The following is a 16,765-nucleotide window of genomic DNA, read 5'->3' on the forward strand; positions in this document are numbered from 1 at the left end:
TGATGTCCCTGTCTTTGTGCTCCTGTAGTGGTGAAATGAAGACTTATGTGTTCTGAGTACTTCAGATACGCTGACCCTCGTGGTGCTGAAGAAGTCTGTTGCTTTAATCTCAGTTTGTTCTTTTAAATTGCTAAACCCCATCATGGTTAGGAACAGAGGATTGTGCTATACAGTAGATGTCCAATTCAAATGTTGATACAAAAGCTGACCAAACATGACTTTAAATAATATCTGTATGTACACGCCTGGATAAATGTTTACTAAGCAAAGCATGTGTTCGTTGGGTTGGATGTACATTGGAGAGAAGAACACATAATCCATTGTTTGTCATTGTTTGCCTCCATCAGCCTCCATTCTCCAATAACACGCTTTACATTCATCTCTAAGAAGTAGCGCAGCTCATTATGCTCTCTCGCTCTCTTATATGCACTTTATCCACTGAGAAAAGTGGCACGGGGACAACATTAGACCATTAACAACACTCTATTAAAACTGCATTGCGTTGCTCTGCTCAATTACTTATTGACATCTGGCAAAGCTGTCGCACTAAATACTTTTTTAGGTGTGACAATAACAACACAAGAAAGAGAAAGATCAAACAGCATTTATTATCTTCGTATCATTTATATTTAGATAAAACTAAGAATGACTTAAGTGTAGTGGGGCATACATGGATTTAGTGTATACATGCACAACTCTTGCAGAATGATCAAGTTCGCATTAAGCATGAAGTTTGTGTTTTCTTCTTGTTTCATGTGTAACAAAGCCTGCATGAATGCCGCCGCTATAAAACACAAAACTCACAGTAATTCCATTAAAGGTTGAGTCTCAAGAAGAAAAACATATCAATAAATTGTCAGTACAACCATCAGTTGTTTTCCTACCAAAGCCTCCAAAGGTAAAGTACATCATTGAATCTGTTTCCATGCGCATGTCCTTCAGTCTGTGTGTGGTCGGAGGTCGGTGGGAGTTTGTTGTTGTGGTCTGGGACTGTCTGGGTTTCAGCGGTCAGCGTTCATCCTCCGTAGCTTCGCTGGCAGGTTGTCCTCTGGCCTCCCTCCACCAGAGAGCAGTGGGCTGTGCATAGGTACCGCAGCAGGGGACAGTGTGGGGGTTAGGCTGTGCTGATACAGGTCTCCGGTAGACTGGGTCATTGGTTCGAAGCCCACCTTGAGGGACTTGAGTTGCAGCCGATTCTCTGTCTCGGCTCCTGGCGAGGAGCTGAGGCGTTGCAGCTTTAGGGGCAGGTCTCCTGTGCTGCAGGCCTTCTCTGAGTGCTGGGAGCTCAGCAGAAGCACTTTCCTCTGCAGGTCCTCCTTCCCGGATGAACTCATCCTCTGAAGCTTGCTCGGCAGTCGAATCCCAAAGCCTCCCCTCCTGTCCTCTGCGTTGATGCAATCCACGGAAAATACCCGGTCACGGCGAGCGCCGTGGCTCTCGGTCAGTGCGCGGGTGGGAGTGGAAAGAGGCGAGGGCAGTGAATTCTTCTCTTCGTGCTCCTTGACGCTGTACGGTGGGGTCGGTACCTCAAACGTGCTGTGAAACTGAGAGTAGTCTACCCTGAAAAAGCCTTCCTCCAGGGACATCACTGGCAGGAAGCGATGGCCCCATAAAACCTCATCCTCGGTATATGACGTCCGTGCCTGGCATGTCATGCCTAGGAGAAAGTGACAGACAAGTAATAGATCAACGGAGTTTAGCTCCAACAAAACAATTATTGGCTAATGGGGAGGAATTTGAAAGGGCGGCGTTCCCTCCTATTATCTCTCTTTCCGCTCTGCTCCTCTTTATCACTTATAAAATCATTCATGCTTTTTACTTTTCAATCTACCACCTAGTCCCATTTAGTCACTGGAGTTTGAAGAAATCCACTGGGAAGGATTATTGCCATTTGCCAAATGGTTAATGAAAGCTAATAAACAATTACTACAACTGTTAGTACTACTTTGTCTCTTCAAATCATCACTTCTAATGTACTGAAATGGAATCGCTTTGATATGATATGAGATAAAAGATATATTTTTCCTTCCTGGAGGTCAAAGCTGTGCTACTTGTTTCCACGCAATGCTGTGCGATTCCCATTGTTGTGTGCCGTTAATATGGGTGAAAGGTTGGTGCTAATTGTTATCGGTGTGGCTCGTGTTAGTCGTGATAATGGACAACAGACTAAGCGGTCCCCCAGCACCATTCACACGTCAATACTTTCATTTCAAGAGCCGTGGGTCCTGTCTGTACAAGTCTTTAGTGTTGGTGCCTGTGTGTCTGCTGCATACAGACTTGTAACAGCTTGTAAACATATCAAACACACTTTTATTTCTATTAACCGCATGCAAAATAATTTCCTTGACATTTGGTCCATATTCTTTCTTCTCCAGCGGCTCTGTTTCCACCTGAGCTTTTCTCTTAAAAACTGCAGTAAGCTTTAGAGTAGGAGTCTGAGCCCGTCCCTGTGAGGGATGATAGGTGCAGTGTTATGTCACAGCCTGATGCTATTTCAGGCTCACTACTCGGATTCATCCACAGAAAAGTCAGTATACATTTACACAAAGGTCATTTTTGTTTTTCTTAATTAGCCTAGAGGCTTGGTTTTAATCACAAGGGTGAGTGCAGGATAAATTGCGAGCAGCTTTCTCTTACCGGGAGAATCCCTGTATTTCTGCTGACAGTAGATACACAAGACAGCAGTGATATCGGTGCAGTGGAAGCTTGTGGGTTTAGAGCCTCACAGGCATGCCAGTTTTGTTTCATCATTCTGGCGTCATATGGGTATTCAACCAGCTGGTTAATGTTTACTGCATCTTGCATAAAGATAAAAGCCCTCCGCACAACTATGCAAACACTTGGCACACAGCGAGAAGGGCGTCCCTGAAGAAGACTTCATGTAAAGTTCCTGGCAGGAGCCTTCACTGGCACTGTTTGCACAGCACATTATTATGCTTTGCTTTTTAAATCTGCCCACTGTTACTTCTTAACAGTAATCTCAACTAACACAGAGAGGTGTGTGTCATCTGCATCGTAGTGAAAGTCGAACATACAGAGAGAGTTGTTAAGCAAACAATATAAAAATACTGAAATCAAGCCATGTTGAGGACCCTATACTTTGTTTTTAGAGATCTCGACAGAAAATGGGTTAAATATTCAGGTATCGAGTCCAGGTAGGTTCCTGTTATTCTGCCACACGTCTCTGGTCTGTGCGGATCTGAGCATACTTACTATAAAAGAAACGATTGATTGCATCGATTGCTACTCTTTTGGCTCAAGTTGCTCGTTGTTGGTGGATCATGCTGCTACTAGTGTTGGCGCTGTACGTCGGGTTCTAACAGTATGTTTTGCACGGCTCGGTATCAGATCAGGTGAGCACCTTCTGTTTTCAGATGAAATGCATTGAAGACGTCCTGAATTGTCAGGACTGGATTGATTAGATGCTGGCTTGAAATAGTTTTATATTGTCTTTTCTCAACAAAGAAATGTTTGAAGTCAATACAGTGCTGATGTTTAGCCTAGTTTTGTCACATTACTGAGTGTAAAACAACTATTCTATTCCTGGCGCCTGGCCTGTCAGGGTCACATACTCCTAAAAACAGTCTCTATACTGCCTCTAAGAACTAGTCCTGGCTGAAACATAATTGGAATGAGTTAAGCTAAACAGCTGTGTCAGCAGTGGCTGGATGTGAGGGGATTCCTCTTAATGTGTTCAGGTTAATGGGATGTGTGTCAGTGTGAGGATGACGGGATATCCTGGCTCATTGAAGGTGACACTGTCAGGGCTTCCCTCCTGTATTCCTCGGCTCTGAGCACCACAGCACTGTGACACTAAACTTCTGGCGGCACCCTGTTTTAATGGTATCATCAACAGAGCACAGACCGTGTTGCCTGCATGCCTCTACGCTTCCCTGCTGATTCCTCCCTCCTGCTCTAAGCCTATTCAGCTCTGTGGCTTCTTCTACAGCAGCGGCAAAGTGAGGGTTATGAGGGGTGAACAAAAGCAGAGCTAAAGAGAAAAGAGGGAGATGGATTTGTTTGTATTGGACTAGAGAGAAGAATCCTTGTGCTACAGAGAGAACAGTGTTGTCGCTGAGACGACTCCAGCATGGCTGCCTGTAGTTAACAGTGTGTAACGTTGTCTCATAGGCTCAGAATGACCTCTGCTCTCAGCGGAGAGCCAGCGTCATCCATCAAAGTGACACACACATCTATGACCACAGGCTTTTATTATGCATAGGGTGGGAATAAACCAATTCTGCAGTAATAAAATATCCCTCATAATTCAATCATGGTGTCACTCTCATGTCTTCTTATTCTCACTTTTTTTCAGCTCCCACATTCTTCAAATGTGCAAAACTGAGGGGATATGATATGTGACAGAGTTTAGATTACGAGTATCTATTAGACGGGAATGTTATGTGGGTTCATATTAATATAGGAATTTACATTTAGAGTGAGAAGAGAAATGAGAATATGATAGAAGTGGATACAAAGATGAGTTTAATTCAGGAAGTATCTCTCACCAGTGGTTTCCACGATGCCTTCGAGGATAACGACGATCTCGAACTGTTCGTTCATGAGCGAGCGCTGGGATAAGTCGAAAAAGGGGCTCTTGGGATTGATTTCGTGGCAAATGGTGAGAGGGGAGACCAAGAAGAGCTGGTCTGCACCCGTCCCAAAACCAACATCCAGCTCACACTGGTCCAGAGGCAGGAACTCGCCCTCAGGTGTCTGACGAGACTGAGAGAGAGAGAGAGAGAGAGAGAGAGAGAGAGAGAGAGAGAGAGCGAGAGGCAGAGAGAGAGAGAGAGGCAGAGAGAGAGCGAGAGGCAGAGAGAGAGAGAGAGAGCGAGAGGCAGAGAGAGAGAGAGAGAGGCAGAGAGAGAGAGAGAGCGAGAGGCAGAGAGAGAGAGAGAGAGAGAGGCAGAGAGAGAGAGAGAGAGAGAGAGGCAGAGAGAGAGAGAGAGAGCGAGAGAGAGAGAGAGAGAGAGAGACAGAGAGAGAGAGAGCAGAGAGAGAGAGAGAGAGAGAGAGCGAGAGGCAGAGAGAGAGAGCGAGAGGCAGAGAGAGAGCGAGAGGCAGAGAGAGAGAGAGAGAGAGAGAGAGAGAGAGAGAGAGAGCGAGATGCAAGAGATAGATAGATATATAGAGAGATAGAGACGAGAGAGAGAGACAGAGAGAGAGAGGAGAGAGAGAGAGAGAGGGGGGGGGAGCAAACCACAGACATATTTTGGCCATGTAAAGATTTAAGATTGTCACTTATTCCTATTAATAATAAGAGTAGCAAAAATGTAACACATTTACAAGGAATTGTTTAACAGATGAAAACCCCAAAATGGATATATATATATATATGTATATATATATATATATGTATATATATATATATATATATATATATATATAGTATATATATATAGAGATGTATATATATACATATATATATATATATATATATATATATATATATATATATATATATATATATATATATATATATACATATATATATATACATATATATATATATATATATATATATATATATATATATATATATATTATATATATATATATATATATATATATCTATGCATATATACCATAAGAATTAGAAATCAAGTTTGTATCTTTGGGGAAAGATGGGTGAGGTATACAAGACACAATTACCAATCTCCCAGTAAGATGTGACAATCAATGTTTGTGTTAACTATTCATTTGATCCTATAAATTGATGCTTATCAACATAATTATCTTAACCTCCCTTTTTTTTCCTCCTGCTTTATTGATTGTTATTTTGTCACATCATCACGTTTTCATCTTGACTTAGTTCTGTATGCTCTGTAATATCACTTCTATCAGTTCCATTGGCTCCCTGTTTGTAGTGGCCACAGATTTGGCGCTTCACATTGATTTGTGGAAGAACTTGCAGGCGATCGTGTGAGACGGCCGTGTTTGGACAGGACTTGCCCACAGAGTGTTAACTGGTGCAGAAGCATTTAATTGCCCAGATGACGTTGGAGCTCAGCACCAAGGTCCTGCATGTAGTTTCTCCTTTCCTGTCTTATTCTGTCTAATCAATCTGTTCACCTGTCATCTGCTTGTTTGCTTCCCTCACTTAGCAGTCTGTGTTACCTTTTCCTTACATTACCGTCCATTTTCTTACATTCTGCTGTAAGAAGAGAGGCGTGCAGCTTCTTTTAAAAGGTTATTTCCGTGTCATTTAAGAGAAAACATCTAACCTTCAAAGGTTAAGATTATCACCACATTTGAGATAATGAGGAGCGGGGTAGATTTCCATCGAGGATCAGATGAGACACTTCATTCTGTGTTTCTAATGTTTGGTATCTTTCTTTTCTACGTACCCTGTCTCCGGCTGAATCTTTTAATGTTTCCAGCTTGAGAACCTTGTAAAATGGTCTTAAATATGCACTTGATGACTACATCAGTACCGTAGCCTACTTCACGTCATGCTAACAGACATGCTAACTGAGGCTAAAGCTTTAAAATGTATTAAAAGAGAAAGGATGAGGACTAGCTGGAGAGTTTAGCAAACATAACGCTTTAATCTTGAGTTGCTGGAGTGTAAACACCCTTTATTCTAATAAAGAGCAGGACAAACCATGCTATCCCTTTAGCCTCTGTTAGCATCCTGGACCGGCTTCTACACAGATGACGTTACTTCACAGTGGATGTGCTAGTTGTGAACAGGACTTTTTGTTATCGTTTTCTATATTTCTGGTTCTGCCTTCTGTCTCATCCAGACTTGGCTGCAGCAGCTACAGTTCAGAGCCACTTCATCCTAACCTCCCAGTGACATTGCCCTGTAGTGCATCCCTCCCTCGAGGCTAACTGTGAATGAAGTGTGAGTAAACAGGCTTTGCATCGCCAGAAAACATTGCATTGTATTTCTCCTGTGAATATCAATGAGCTGCTCCTCCGGGTTTATTTTGGTGAACCACCTTCATGTCATTGGGGCTTTGTTCAGGTGCTTACAGGCTGCTGAATACTGTTGGGTGGATGTGGGTTATCTCATGCTGGCTCAGGAAATTTCTTGCTTTTCACTTTCTGTCTTTCTCGCTTAAGATTAAAATGATGGATGACTGTATGCAAACATTGACAGGCAAAGCTCCTTACTTGGCACTCTCCTACGCTTCTGCACAAAGATCCTGAGATAGCTGAGCTTGTTTTTTTCATGTAAATCCCATTATTGGGGCAGCAATAACACTATACATGTACACAAACGCATCACATACTCACCAACCCAGTCAACCTGTCAGCTGCTCATTATCATTAGAAAGGTGTCGTGGCTTTGTTTCATGCTCACAAAAAGAAGTGCTTCACTGGTGTGAATGATGCTCATGGATGAAGACAGGTGATAAATAAAATTGATTAGACCTAAAGTGGCCTGATCTTCCTACCAAACTCCACTCCGTGCTCTGCCGGGGCTTCATCAATCAGTCGCCTGAGAGGAGGTGGAGGAGCTTGTCAGCAATCAAGTTGACTGACAGGCCGAATCTACTGGCTTCCCCTCCGCCAGATACCGTCTCATTTAGTTGGGCCATCTAGCATTTCACCCAATTTAGCCAAGACTGAGTGAAATGAATTGGTCAAATCAAATCTAGAGCCAAACATGGTATTGACTGCTCAGTTTTCTCCTGGTCTCAGACAATGGGAACATGACAACATATGTGTGTCAAAGACTGCTGCTGAACTGTGTTATATTAGACTGTTCTATTATGTTGTTCACCCCATTTATATCAGTTAGGGCAGGCTAAATAACAGAAACCGTAGCAAGCGAAGAGAACGTTCCAGTTAGCTAAAATGTATGAATAAACAGCTCAATAGTTAAGAAAAAGGATTATGTAAAATATGTATTTACATATTAAACACAAATCTCTTCTTTCTGCTTCCTTTGGTCAAAAACAGCACAATTGTGCATCATATCAACATCCAAGCTGCAGCCGGTTAAACCTCTGCTCTGGTCTCTCTGTTGTCCCACGGTCACCTTCACTGAGTCTTGAGACCAAACTCGCAATTCAACAAACAAAATGTTTGTGCTGTCAGAGCACTGAACAAGCATAAAGTAGTGATCTGATTACAGCCCCTAAAAGCTGCCTGTTAACCAGGTGAACAGCAATTATTGTGCTGCTACAATTCACAATTCTGAAGTGCAGCTTAACCTGTGCTATGTGATTGGCTGCACTGACATTTAAAATGTGCAATCACAAAGAGGCTCTGAGGCGTTCATTCTCCCGCCACAGCGCTCCCGTCCGGGTTGAGCATGCCGAACATTTTCCACAAATCGTGAGGCCAGTCTTTGCAGATGTATCCATTATAAAAAATAAAAAATTGGGGTGTGAAAATGTCGGCTTAGAGTGAATAGAATGAAAATAAAAGATTTTGCAGGGTCCGTGTGGATATGGTCTAAGTTACTTTTTTTTTTCTGTTCATTATCTTTTCACACAATTACAGACAATATATACAACATAATATATACAATTACAGAGTTGCAAACCCATGAAAAAACGTCTGCAAGCTGTTTTTCTCAGGTTTACGTGTAATAATGAGCCGTTCACACACATAATGGATCCTTCTGCTGCATCTCTTCTTCTCTTCTGCTGGGAAAACGTCTGCATCTGCTCAAAGTCAGAACTCTGTGACAACGATGGTCCATCAAAGGTTTAGGAAAGACACCTTTTCGCCAGAATTCGCATTGATTTTGGATAATTTTTCCAAAATCTTTTTACTTTCAGTTCCAATATTATTTCACTTATCTATTCTGCAATATGTGCGCACAGCAATCATTGTAAGGTTACGGTTAGGGTTAGGCAACTGCACAGCGCTAATTAATGTCATTATATAGCTGCAAACTCAAGCTTCTCGCATTAAAGTCAGACAAACTACAAGCCAATCCACCACTTTACCCTCCACACTCTACTTCCCACTTCGCTGTACATAAAGGGTAAGCTATTACATTAATTGTCTGCTGCAGAAATGTAATAATATGGATGCTGGGCTGCTCTGAAGATACTAATTAGCAAGATGGTGTATGACAAGTGAAAACCTGCTAGATATGATTGTGAATCTGGTGAGGAGGGGAAGTCGTACTGATAACTGTAGACTCTTATGCTTCATCAAAATGAAATAAAAGGTACACGGGGTTATCAGGGGAGTTAAACCGAGACGAAACTAGTAGGACATTTAGTTTGGAGATACTATGCCTGACATTTAGTTTGTTAATCTCTTATCCTCTAGTTTCCTTTCCTTCCTTGCAAAGTGTTTTAAATCCTCGATGTGACACCGGGGGACTTTAGCGGTTGTTGTGGCAGAATTGGTGTCACAATGTTCTTGGCCAAAAATGAGTTTTGTTGTGACTGTGCAGCCTCTGATTTTCTACTTGGATGTGGAAAATACTATAACAAGGCTCCTACATTATTAGCGTCAGGAGTCTGAAGATGTTTACTCAAAAATAATATTGCATTTCTGATTCAGTCTACTTGCTACAACTAATACACCTCACACATGCCTTTTTCTGAATGCCTTGGAAAGAATATTGAAGAAGATTTTGTGTGTGTGTGTGTGTGTGTGGAAGTCAATTCCAGTTCTCGTGACGAGTGTATACAGCCCATCCTGCAATCCTCTGAGGAGATGCAGCTGAGAGGATTTCTTTCCCTTGTACGTCTCTGAATTAGAAAGCACCATGGAAATATTAAGAAACATTTGTGTAATTCTTTTTTAAGTCTCCCGTCTCTTACTGTGAGCCATCAATTCCTTCTCTCTCTCTCTCTCCACCCTCCCAATACCGGAGTCATATGTTCAGCTCGGCTGTTCCGCCAGGATGCCCTCTGAGGATGTCACGGATGCTCTGCAAAGCTGCATTTCAACTGCTCATGGTGGGACTCTGTGTGTGACAGCTTCCCTTGCTCTGTCTCTCCCTTCCTTCAGCTGTCGGCTGCCACCCAGTTATCGTCCGAGACAGTTCAGCAGGGTTCTGGTGTCCAAATACCCCAGCGCCAACAAGTGGCTCCAATTTAAACAGGCTTTGTCATCCAACAGGGCTCTGTAGATTTAAGTTATAGTGATGTTGCAACTTAGACTGAACAAAGTGAAAGCTGCAGCTTCCACTGAGGGCTCAATAGTACAGCTGCGGCTGTAGCTTTGTCTCCTTGTCTGATTCCAGGGTTACCGCAGATCCTTAAAAATTCTTAAAAGGCAGTAAATTAATTGATCTAGAAATAAGCTTTAAATCAATCTTTTTAGAAGCCTTACCATGCTAAGACTTGGGAAGTAGGATTGCATGAATTGTATTTTTAAAATCTTAAAATAATTGTTAAAATCTATTTGATAAATAATTCCTCTTGCATTAGCATCACACAGATCAGGATAGCATTTAGTTTGCGGCCGGGATGCTCAGAGCAGCTGCACTGTCTGCTAGCTAGCGCCGACATAAGGAAGTGTTTTATGTTACAATAAACATTTGAGCAAAGTTGTCCCTAACCCTAAGTAATTGGTGTTGTTTTTTCCTTGAATTGTTTTTATTGTCAAGTTGCTTATACATGTAATACCTAGTGGCATTAAAACAAGTCTTAAAAAGTCTTAAGTCTAACTTTTCCTCAAGCTGTAGGAACCCTGAATTCACACCGGCCATGTGCGGCAATTTGCACTAAGCACGCTGCTGCAGGTATTCAGTGTCTTCCCCTAACCTCTTAGTGATCTCAAAGGAAAACGTCAAGGGGTCAAGGAAAGATGTGAAGGGGAATTCATCAAGTGAATCCGACTGCACTTACATGACGCTGGACGGATGCTTTTGTTCTTTTTGTTGTGGTTCTTTAGCAACTTTATTTATGATGCATAGAACATATATAGGCTGCAGGGACAACCTCAATGCTGTAACATTCAAGTAATTATCCACAATCACACCTCCTAAGAAGGATGTTTTTAATGTATCATAGTGTTCAATTTTACAGTGCTGGTGGATGTTATTGGCGACCGACTGGTGCGTCGCTTTGAATGCTGGTGCCGCAAGGAATTGTGGGACAGCTTTATCTCCTTTCCTTTGGTAAAGGCTGGTCCAGTGCACCCTATATCCAGTGCGCTAAAGGAGGTAAGAAAGGAAGCACCTTTCCTTAGCATTTAGAGAAGTAGAACAACTCTTATCATGGCTGCCATTTAATACTTCTGTGTCATTTCACAGTTAGGAACCTTGCTAAGCAAAACACACCGCTGTCTAAGACACAACAGACTAAGCGGCATCATGATTGATGGGATATCTTCCACTGTCATTGTCTGACAAAGATTATATTGATGATATGAAGGACACTACTGACCTCGGGTAGCTAGAAGTTGTCTCCTGCCCCTCGACTGCAGGCCAACTAACCCCAGAACAGAGTCAGTGAGCAGTGTGTCTCTAGCTAATAGGTAAAATCCAGAGCGAAAGGAAAGACTAAAGCACTACCTGGTCGTGGACAGATGGCCAGAGGCCCACTTCTAACCAAAGGTCAGTGACTCCTTTCATTGCACCAGAAGTAGCAGTGAGTGAAACACAGGTACTTTCATGTATGTTTCATCCTAACATGTTTGGTTTAGTTAAACGAACTCTTAGTGCGATTCATTTGATCTTTCATATCATGAGGGGGTGTCAAAGAGAAAGTTTTGATTGTAGAAGAGTTCGGGTGCATCTGGTTAGATGTTATGTCAGAGAGCTGTTTTAGATGCTGCCTGATGTACAAGTCATCATCACAAACTCTCTCTCAGACACATAAACACACACAGTTAAAAGGCTTCCTCTGCCAGTAATGCCTGAGTATTTTATATGATGAGATATGACTTGAAGAGGGTTGCAGTTCAACAGCACCACCAACATTTCTATACCAGCACTGCACTGAAAGCATTTAGTGGAACATAGGACTACTTATGTATTATTTGAGGGTTTTTAAACAATGTGATGTGTAATATCTAAAGATACCTTCGGCCTAGACAAGGAATTTCTGCATGCCCAATGACTCATTCATGGTTTTGTGTTCTGTACTCTGGAAGAGCTGCTGCAAAGATTCTGTCTCGGTAAGAAAGTCTTTGAAGCGAAAGAATAAGGTTAGACCACAAAGCCCTGCAGCAAAACTGGGGGAAAAGGCCACTAAGCAGCACACAGTGGTGCTGTTTTTATTGTATTTCACAGAGAGAGGGAGTGTAAAAAAGATGTGGGGTTGGCAGAGAGGTCTTGGAATTTATAGTGATTGTATTTCTTGCACTCCAGAAGGAAAGGCAAAGGGAGAGTGGCTCTACAGTAAAAGAAAAATGCCTGAACCTCAGTTATTATTTTGATGTCATGCATACTTTTAGTAACACAAATCCTATTTCTTTTTCTAATAGTTCTGAGTGTCATTGCTTTAAACATACTGTCCTATTACTCTGAGTTCCAGTGTGCTGATAAACTAAAATCCACAAGATCATAGGCGAGTTGCACAGATGGAGACGTCTGATTGAGAAGCGGAGAGCTTACATCTTACAGGAGAGAAGGAGGCAGTTGTCGTAGACGTGTGATTGTACTTCATGCCTATAGGGCTGTTGATTTCCTCCATGCTGGTAACAGTGGAATAACGTGGTCCTCCTTGCCTGCATGCATCATTAAGCTGACCAACACTGTGCACGATGTGGCTGTGCAGAGGAAAGCACGGACGCAAACTCATCACTAATGCCGTTTGTCTTCTTTATGGCCCGTTATGCACATTGAACATGGATGTGGCTGAAAGGAGCTCTATTACTATAATTAAAAGAGGAGCCAGTCATCTTGTTACTGTTTGTGGTCATTTTCTGCATTGTTGCTTGTTTTCAGAGTGTGTTGTTTGTTGGCTTTATTCCTCTAAAATCAGCTGAGGTCTGCCACCACGGCATAGATCGTGCGGCGGATTCAAACACACAACGTTGTGACTAAAACCATTGTGTCATTTTATATCCCAGGACGTAGACATTTAAAAAAAATGCATCATAAAGAAAAAGAACATAATGCATTTCTTTATGGATGCCATCAATATGTTTATTGCCTGTGTGCTCTCTCCCAGGAGTGCTGTTTTACTGACTCCAGTGATCTGTGGTGGAGTGTGAAGCTCCCTTTCATTGCAGATTCACAGAGCATAACTTTCTTCCTCGGGGGGCCATCTTTCTGATACACATCTATCTATCCAGGTGTCACCACTGGACACAGTGTCGAGCACGACAAAGATCAACCTTTACTGTGTTATCTCAGTGGGTTGAGATGCACCTGGCTGCCACTCAGCCTCGCCATCCTGCAGCTAATGGATTATGGTAATGCTACCTTAAGCCTGTGTTGTTTGACAAGGTGTATATTGTGTCGTGAGACCTGCTTGAAATTAAGCTTTGAATAACAAAAATAGCTTACTTTAAACCTGCATTATGCAAATATTCCTTTTCCTTCAGGGCTCAGATGAGAGGAAAGTAAGAGAATAAAGATTCTTCAGAGATACCAGCTGTCATTCAGTCATTGTGTAAAAAAGGGAAATGGCTGTTTCCTTTTGCTTTCCCGGAGTGTTCACAATTTGCATCTGTCTCCAGTATGCAATACTTTGATTTTCCACACTGCTGAGAAGATAGTGCTTCCCAATGCAGCAGCAGGGAGTCCTACAAGTTATAATAAGTAAATTCTACTGCATGTTATTTACATGTAACTCAATGTATATGTTTTATCTTTTTGCTTTATTTGTGAAAGTGTGTGATTTATGTATAGAATGTGCTCAACTTCAAATCAGCTCTTACACTTCAGTCAGTTTTCAGGGAGTTATTATCATCAGAGAGGATCTGGAGCTTGAGCTTACCTTTATGAGTTTGCACCTGATCTGAGCGGACACCATGTGGCTGTTCCGCAGGTTGCCCACGCGGAACATGAGGCACAGTTTCCCGTCTCGCTGAGAAATCACTGCGTCCTGACTGAACATGAGCGTCTCTGCGCGTTTCTTAGGTTGGGACATTTTTATGAACATGCAGCCGATGAGAAAAGCGTCCACTATGGAGCCCATCAGCGACTGGAACAAGAAGAGGATGATGCCTTCCGGGCACTTCTCTGTAATGTACCGGTAACCGTAACCGATCGTGGCCTCAGTCTCGATGAAAAACAGAAAAGCTGAGGGAAAGTTGTAAACATTGGCCACACAGGGGGTGTAGGACGCGTCGTGGCCGTGATTTATGTCTCCTCTGATATAAGCGATGATCCACCACATAGATGCCATGACCAGCCAAGCGATCGTGTAAGTTAGGATGAAGATGAGCATGTTCCATCGCCACTTTAGGTCTACCAAAGTGGTGAAGAGGTCAGAGAGGTACCTGCTGGTCTCTCCACCGAGGTTTCCATGCTGCACATTGCAGCGACCGTTCTTGTCCACGAAGCGCTGGCGTTTTTTCTTAACCGGAGCAGAAAAAGTGGTGGCCCGGTTGGTGTTAACCACCTGGTAGTCTTCGCCAAATTTTCTTCGAAGTGCCGCCATTTGAGCTCTCCTGAAGTAAAAGGAAAATTAATTGCTTTTTAATCCATGTTTTTGATTGTTTGAGCCTCCAAAACTCTGGTTAAGTGCAGTGCGTAAAATGCGCCATGGGCACTTTATCGCGCGTAAAGCCTAGGAATAAAAAAAAAAAAAAAATCATGCGTATGGTAGTGCTTTTAAAGCAGTGATATTATCCGTTTGTTGTGAAAAGAAATATCCAATATTCTTCCAGTTATTTTACATGACACAAGAAGACGGCAGACTGTAGCTGTGCGCTCTGCTCAGTCCTCACTCTTTGACTGGGGTGGTGCTCACCATCGGAGCGAAATACGATGAGCTGTCTGCCATTCACAGCTTCTGGTGGGCTGTGGAGGATGAAGAGGAGAGAGAGAGAGAGAGAGAGAGAGAGAGAGAGAGAGAGAGAGAGAGAGAGAGAGAGAGAGAGAGAGAGAGAGAGAGAGAGAGAGAGAGTGTGTGTGTGTGTGTGTGTGTGTGTGTGTGTGTGTGTGTGAGGGATAGATGCAAGGAGAGGGAGGGAAGGGGGAAGGGAGAGAAGAGAGTGGAGTTACACGACTGCGTTTGTGTGTAAAGAGGGAGCTGGACAATTAGACTCTTCTGTGTAGTTCCTCTGGTCAGTTGAATCTGTACGACTTCATTTGTATATTATTATATGTTATATATATAATTGTAACAATGTGTTCAATCATTGCTCATAAGTGCTTACATTGTCTTTACATTGTAGTTGCTTCATTGTATGATTAACAGCATGGAGGGTTACAGAGATCCTGAGTAATGAGATTGAAGAATCTTTGAGTTTTCAAGTTAAACTGTGCCATCTACTGGAGGGACGATCTATGTGCATATTTAATCTAATACAGCAGATTAGAGGGCATTGACTAATCGAATTGCAGATAGGCTATGGTAATTGTATTATTAAAGCTTATTCATGTGATATAATATGATTGAATAACTAACAAGTTTTTGTGTGTTTTCCCAAAATCTTCTAATTTTCTGGACTTGTTGCTTTAAATGACTTAAAATGTCACACTCACTGTCCCAAGGGCTTTGCCCATTTTAAATCTGACATTAAAGCTGTGCCTCTCCTCTTTCCTGTGAAGACTTATTATTGATTTAGACTTGGATGGCTCCTAGAGAGGAGGATTTCCTGGACAAGTATCCTCCCAAAGGGCAGTCCTAACAAGGATGCTGTGCCCTTGGCTCTCTTTGCCCTTGTTTTAATCAGACAGGACACAAACGTCCATGTGGCATGTACTAATTATTATTAACTAATGCATAATTACAGTTTCAGTCACAAAGGTGGGAGAACAAAGCCTTTGACTGATCTAATCAGTTGACCTTCATCTCAAGGGCTTTTTGTTCAGACCGTTAATTCTGTTCAGACATGAAATAGGCCTGCACTTAAAAAAAAAAAAAAAAGATAAATATAAACATGATTTATTAATATATTCCTAGAATTATCTTCCAAGGTATTTTGAGCACTTCATCAATAAATGATAAACATATTTTGGCTCTGGCTTCTGTGTCATGTTTTAAGTTTCTGTTACTAAACTAAAGCAACAGATATTATACACAATTTGAACGATAACAAAAACAACAAATTACAGAAGAGAGACGAGAGCTTATGAGGTATTAGAATGAATAGTGCACATTCAGTGCCTCTAAAGAAGCAATACTCATAATATCATACATCTAGCTAATAGCTGTCTAATACAACATTTCTGAAAAGCTCATTAATATTCAAACTTTCTATCTGAGCTTTGCATTTTAAACTCCTATCAGTCTGGTTTCAAACCTGGAGCATTTAGGCAAAGGGTTTAGCGACCGGACGAGTATAACTGTGACTGGCTTAATACATTGTCGGTTGTCTTTTTGTCATTTTATTTAGCTAATGTATTAGCTTGCCCCCGAAGTGATAGCAGCTGCTCAGCATTCAGGAAGACAGACAGCACATATTCACATCTAACTCTGTGAAATTAAGGGTTTATGGAGATTTTTGCCCTATATAATCTGTTTTCTGGATAAGAAGGAGTATTGTTCTGTTCATTGATTGATTATTGAAGCATTGCTATGGATCATACTCTTCTTCTGGATGGACTTAGGTCAATTTGATTTTGACAAAAAATACATGTAACTGGTTTCAGGGATGGCAGAACTCAAACAATAGTTGCGAAAGGTCGTCAATCTGGTTACAAAAGGAGCACCCCAGGGCTCAATACTAGGTCCTCTCCTGTTCATATTGCACATGAATTACCTGGGCCCATTAA

At 42.0% G+C, this 16,765-nt stretch overlaps 1 protein-coding gene across 1 annotated transcript; it reads right to left on the reverse strand.

Annotated features, from left to right (window-relative positions):
• Positions 1-588: 588 nt before the first annotated feature.
• Positions 589-14,789, reverse strand: LOC115012815 (G protein-activated inward rectifier potassium channel 1-like). The gene is made up of 3 exons (XM_029438624.1): positions 13,818-14,789; positions 4,509-4,725; positions 589-1,657 (listed from the first exon to the last, which is right to left on the reverse strand). The coding sequence occupies exons 1-3, from the start codon at positions 14,481-14,483 to the stop codon at positions 1,002-1,004; spliced, it is 1,539 nt and encodes a 512-aa protein (XP_029294484.1). The 5' UTR covers positions 14,484-14,789; the 3' UTR covers positions 589-1,001.
• Positions 14,790-16,765: the final 1,976 nt, after the last annotated feature.

Source organism: Cottoperca gobio, chromosome 8, assembly GCF_900634415.1.
Source record: "Cottoperca gobio chromosome 8, fCotGob3.1, whole genome shotgun sequence".
Classification (NCBI taxonomy): Eukaryota; Metazoa; Chordata; class Actinopteri; order Perciformes; family Bovichtidae; genus Cottoperca; species Cottoperca gobio.

Bases quoted from the DNA above. Each gene is read 5' to 3' on its own strand.
- LOC115012815 (XM_029438624.1), bottom strand. From the start codon at position 14,483: ATGGCGGCACTTCGAAGAAAATTTGGCGAAGACTACCAGGTGGTTAAC. The intron at 4,726-13,817 runs GTAAGCTCAAGC...TCTCTCTCTCAG, and splicing joins TCAGGTGCAAACTCATAAAG to TCTCGTCAGACACCTGAGGG. The intron at 1,658-4,508 runs GTGAGAGATACT...ACTTTCTCCTAG, and splicing joins AGGCATCGTGGAAACCACTG to GCATGACATGCCAGGCACGG.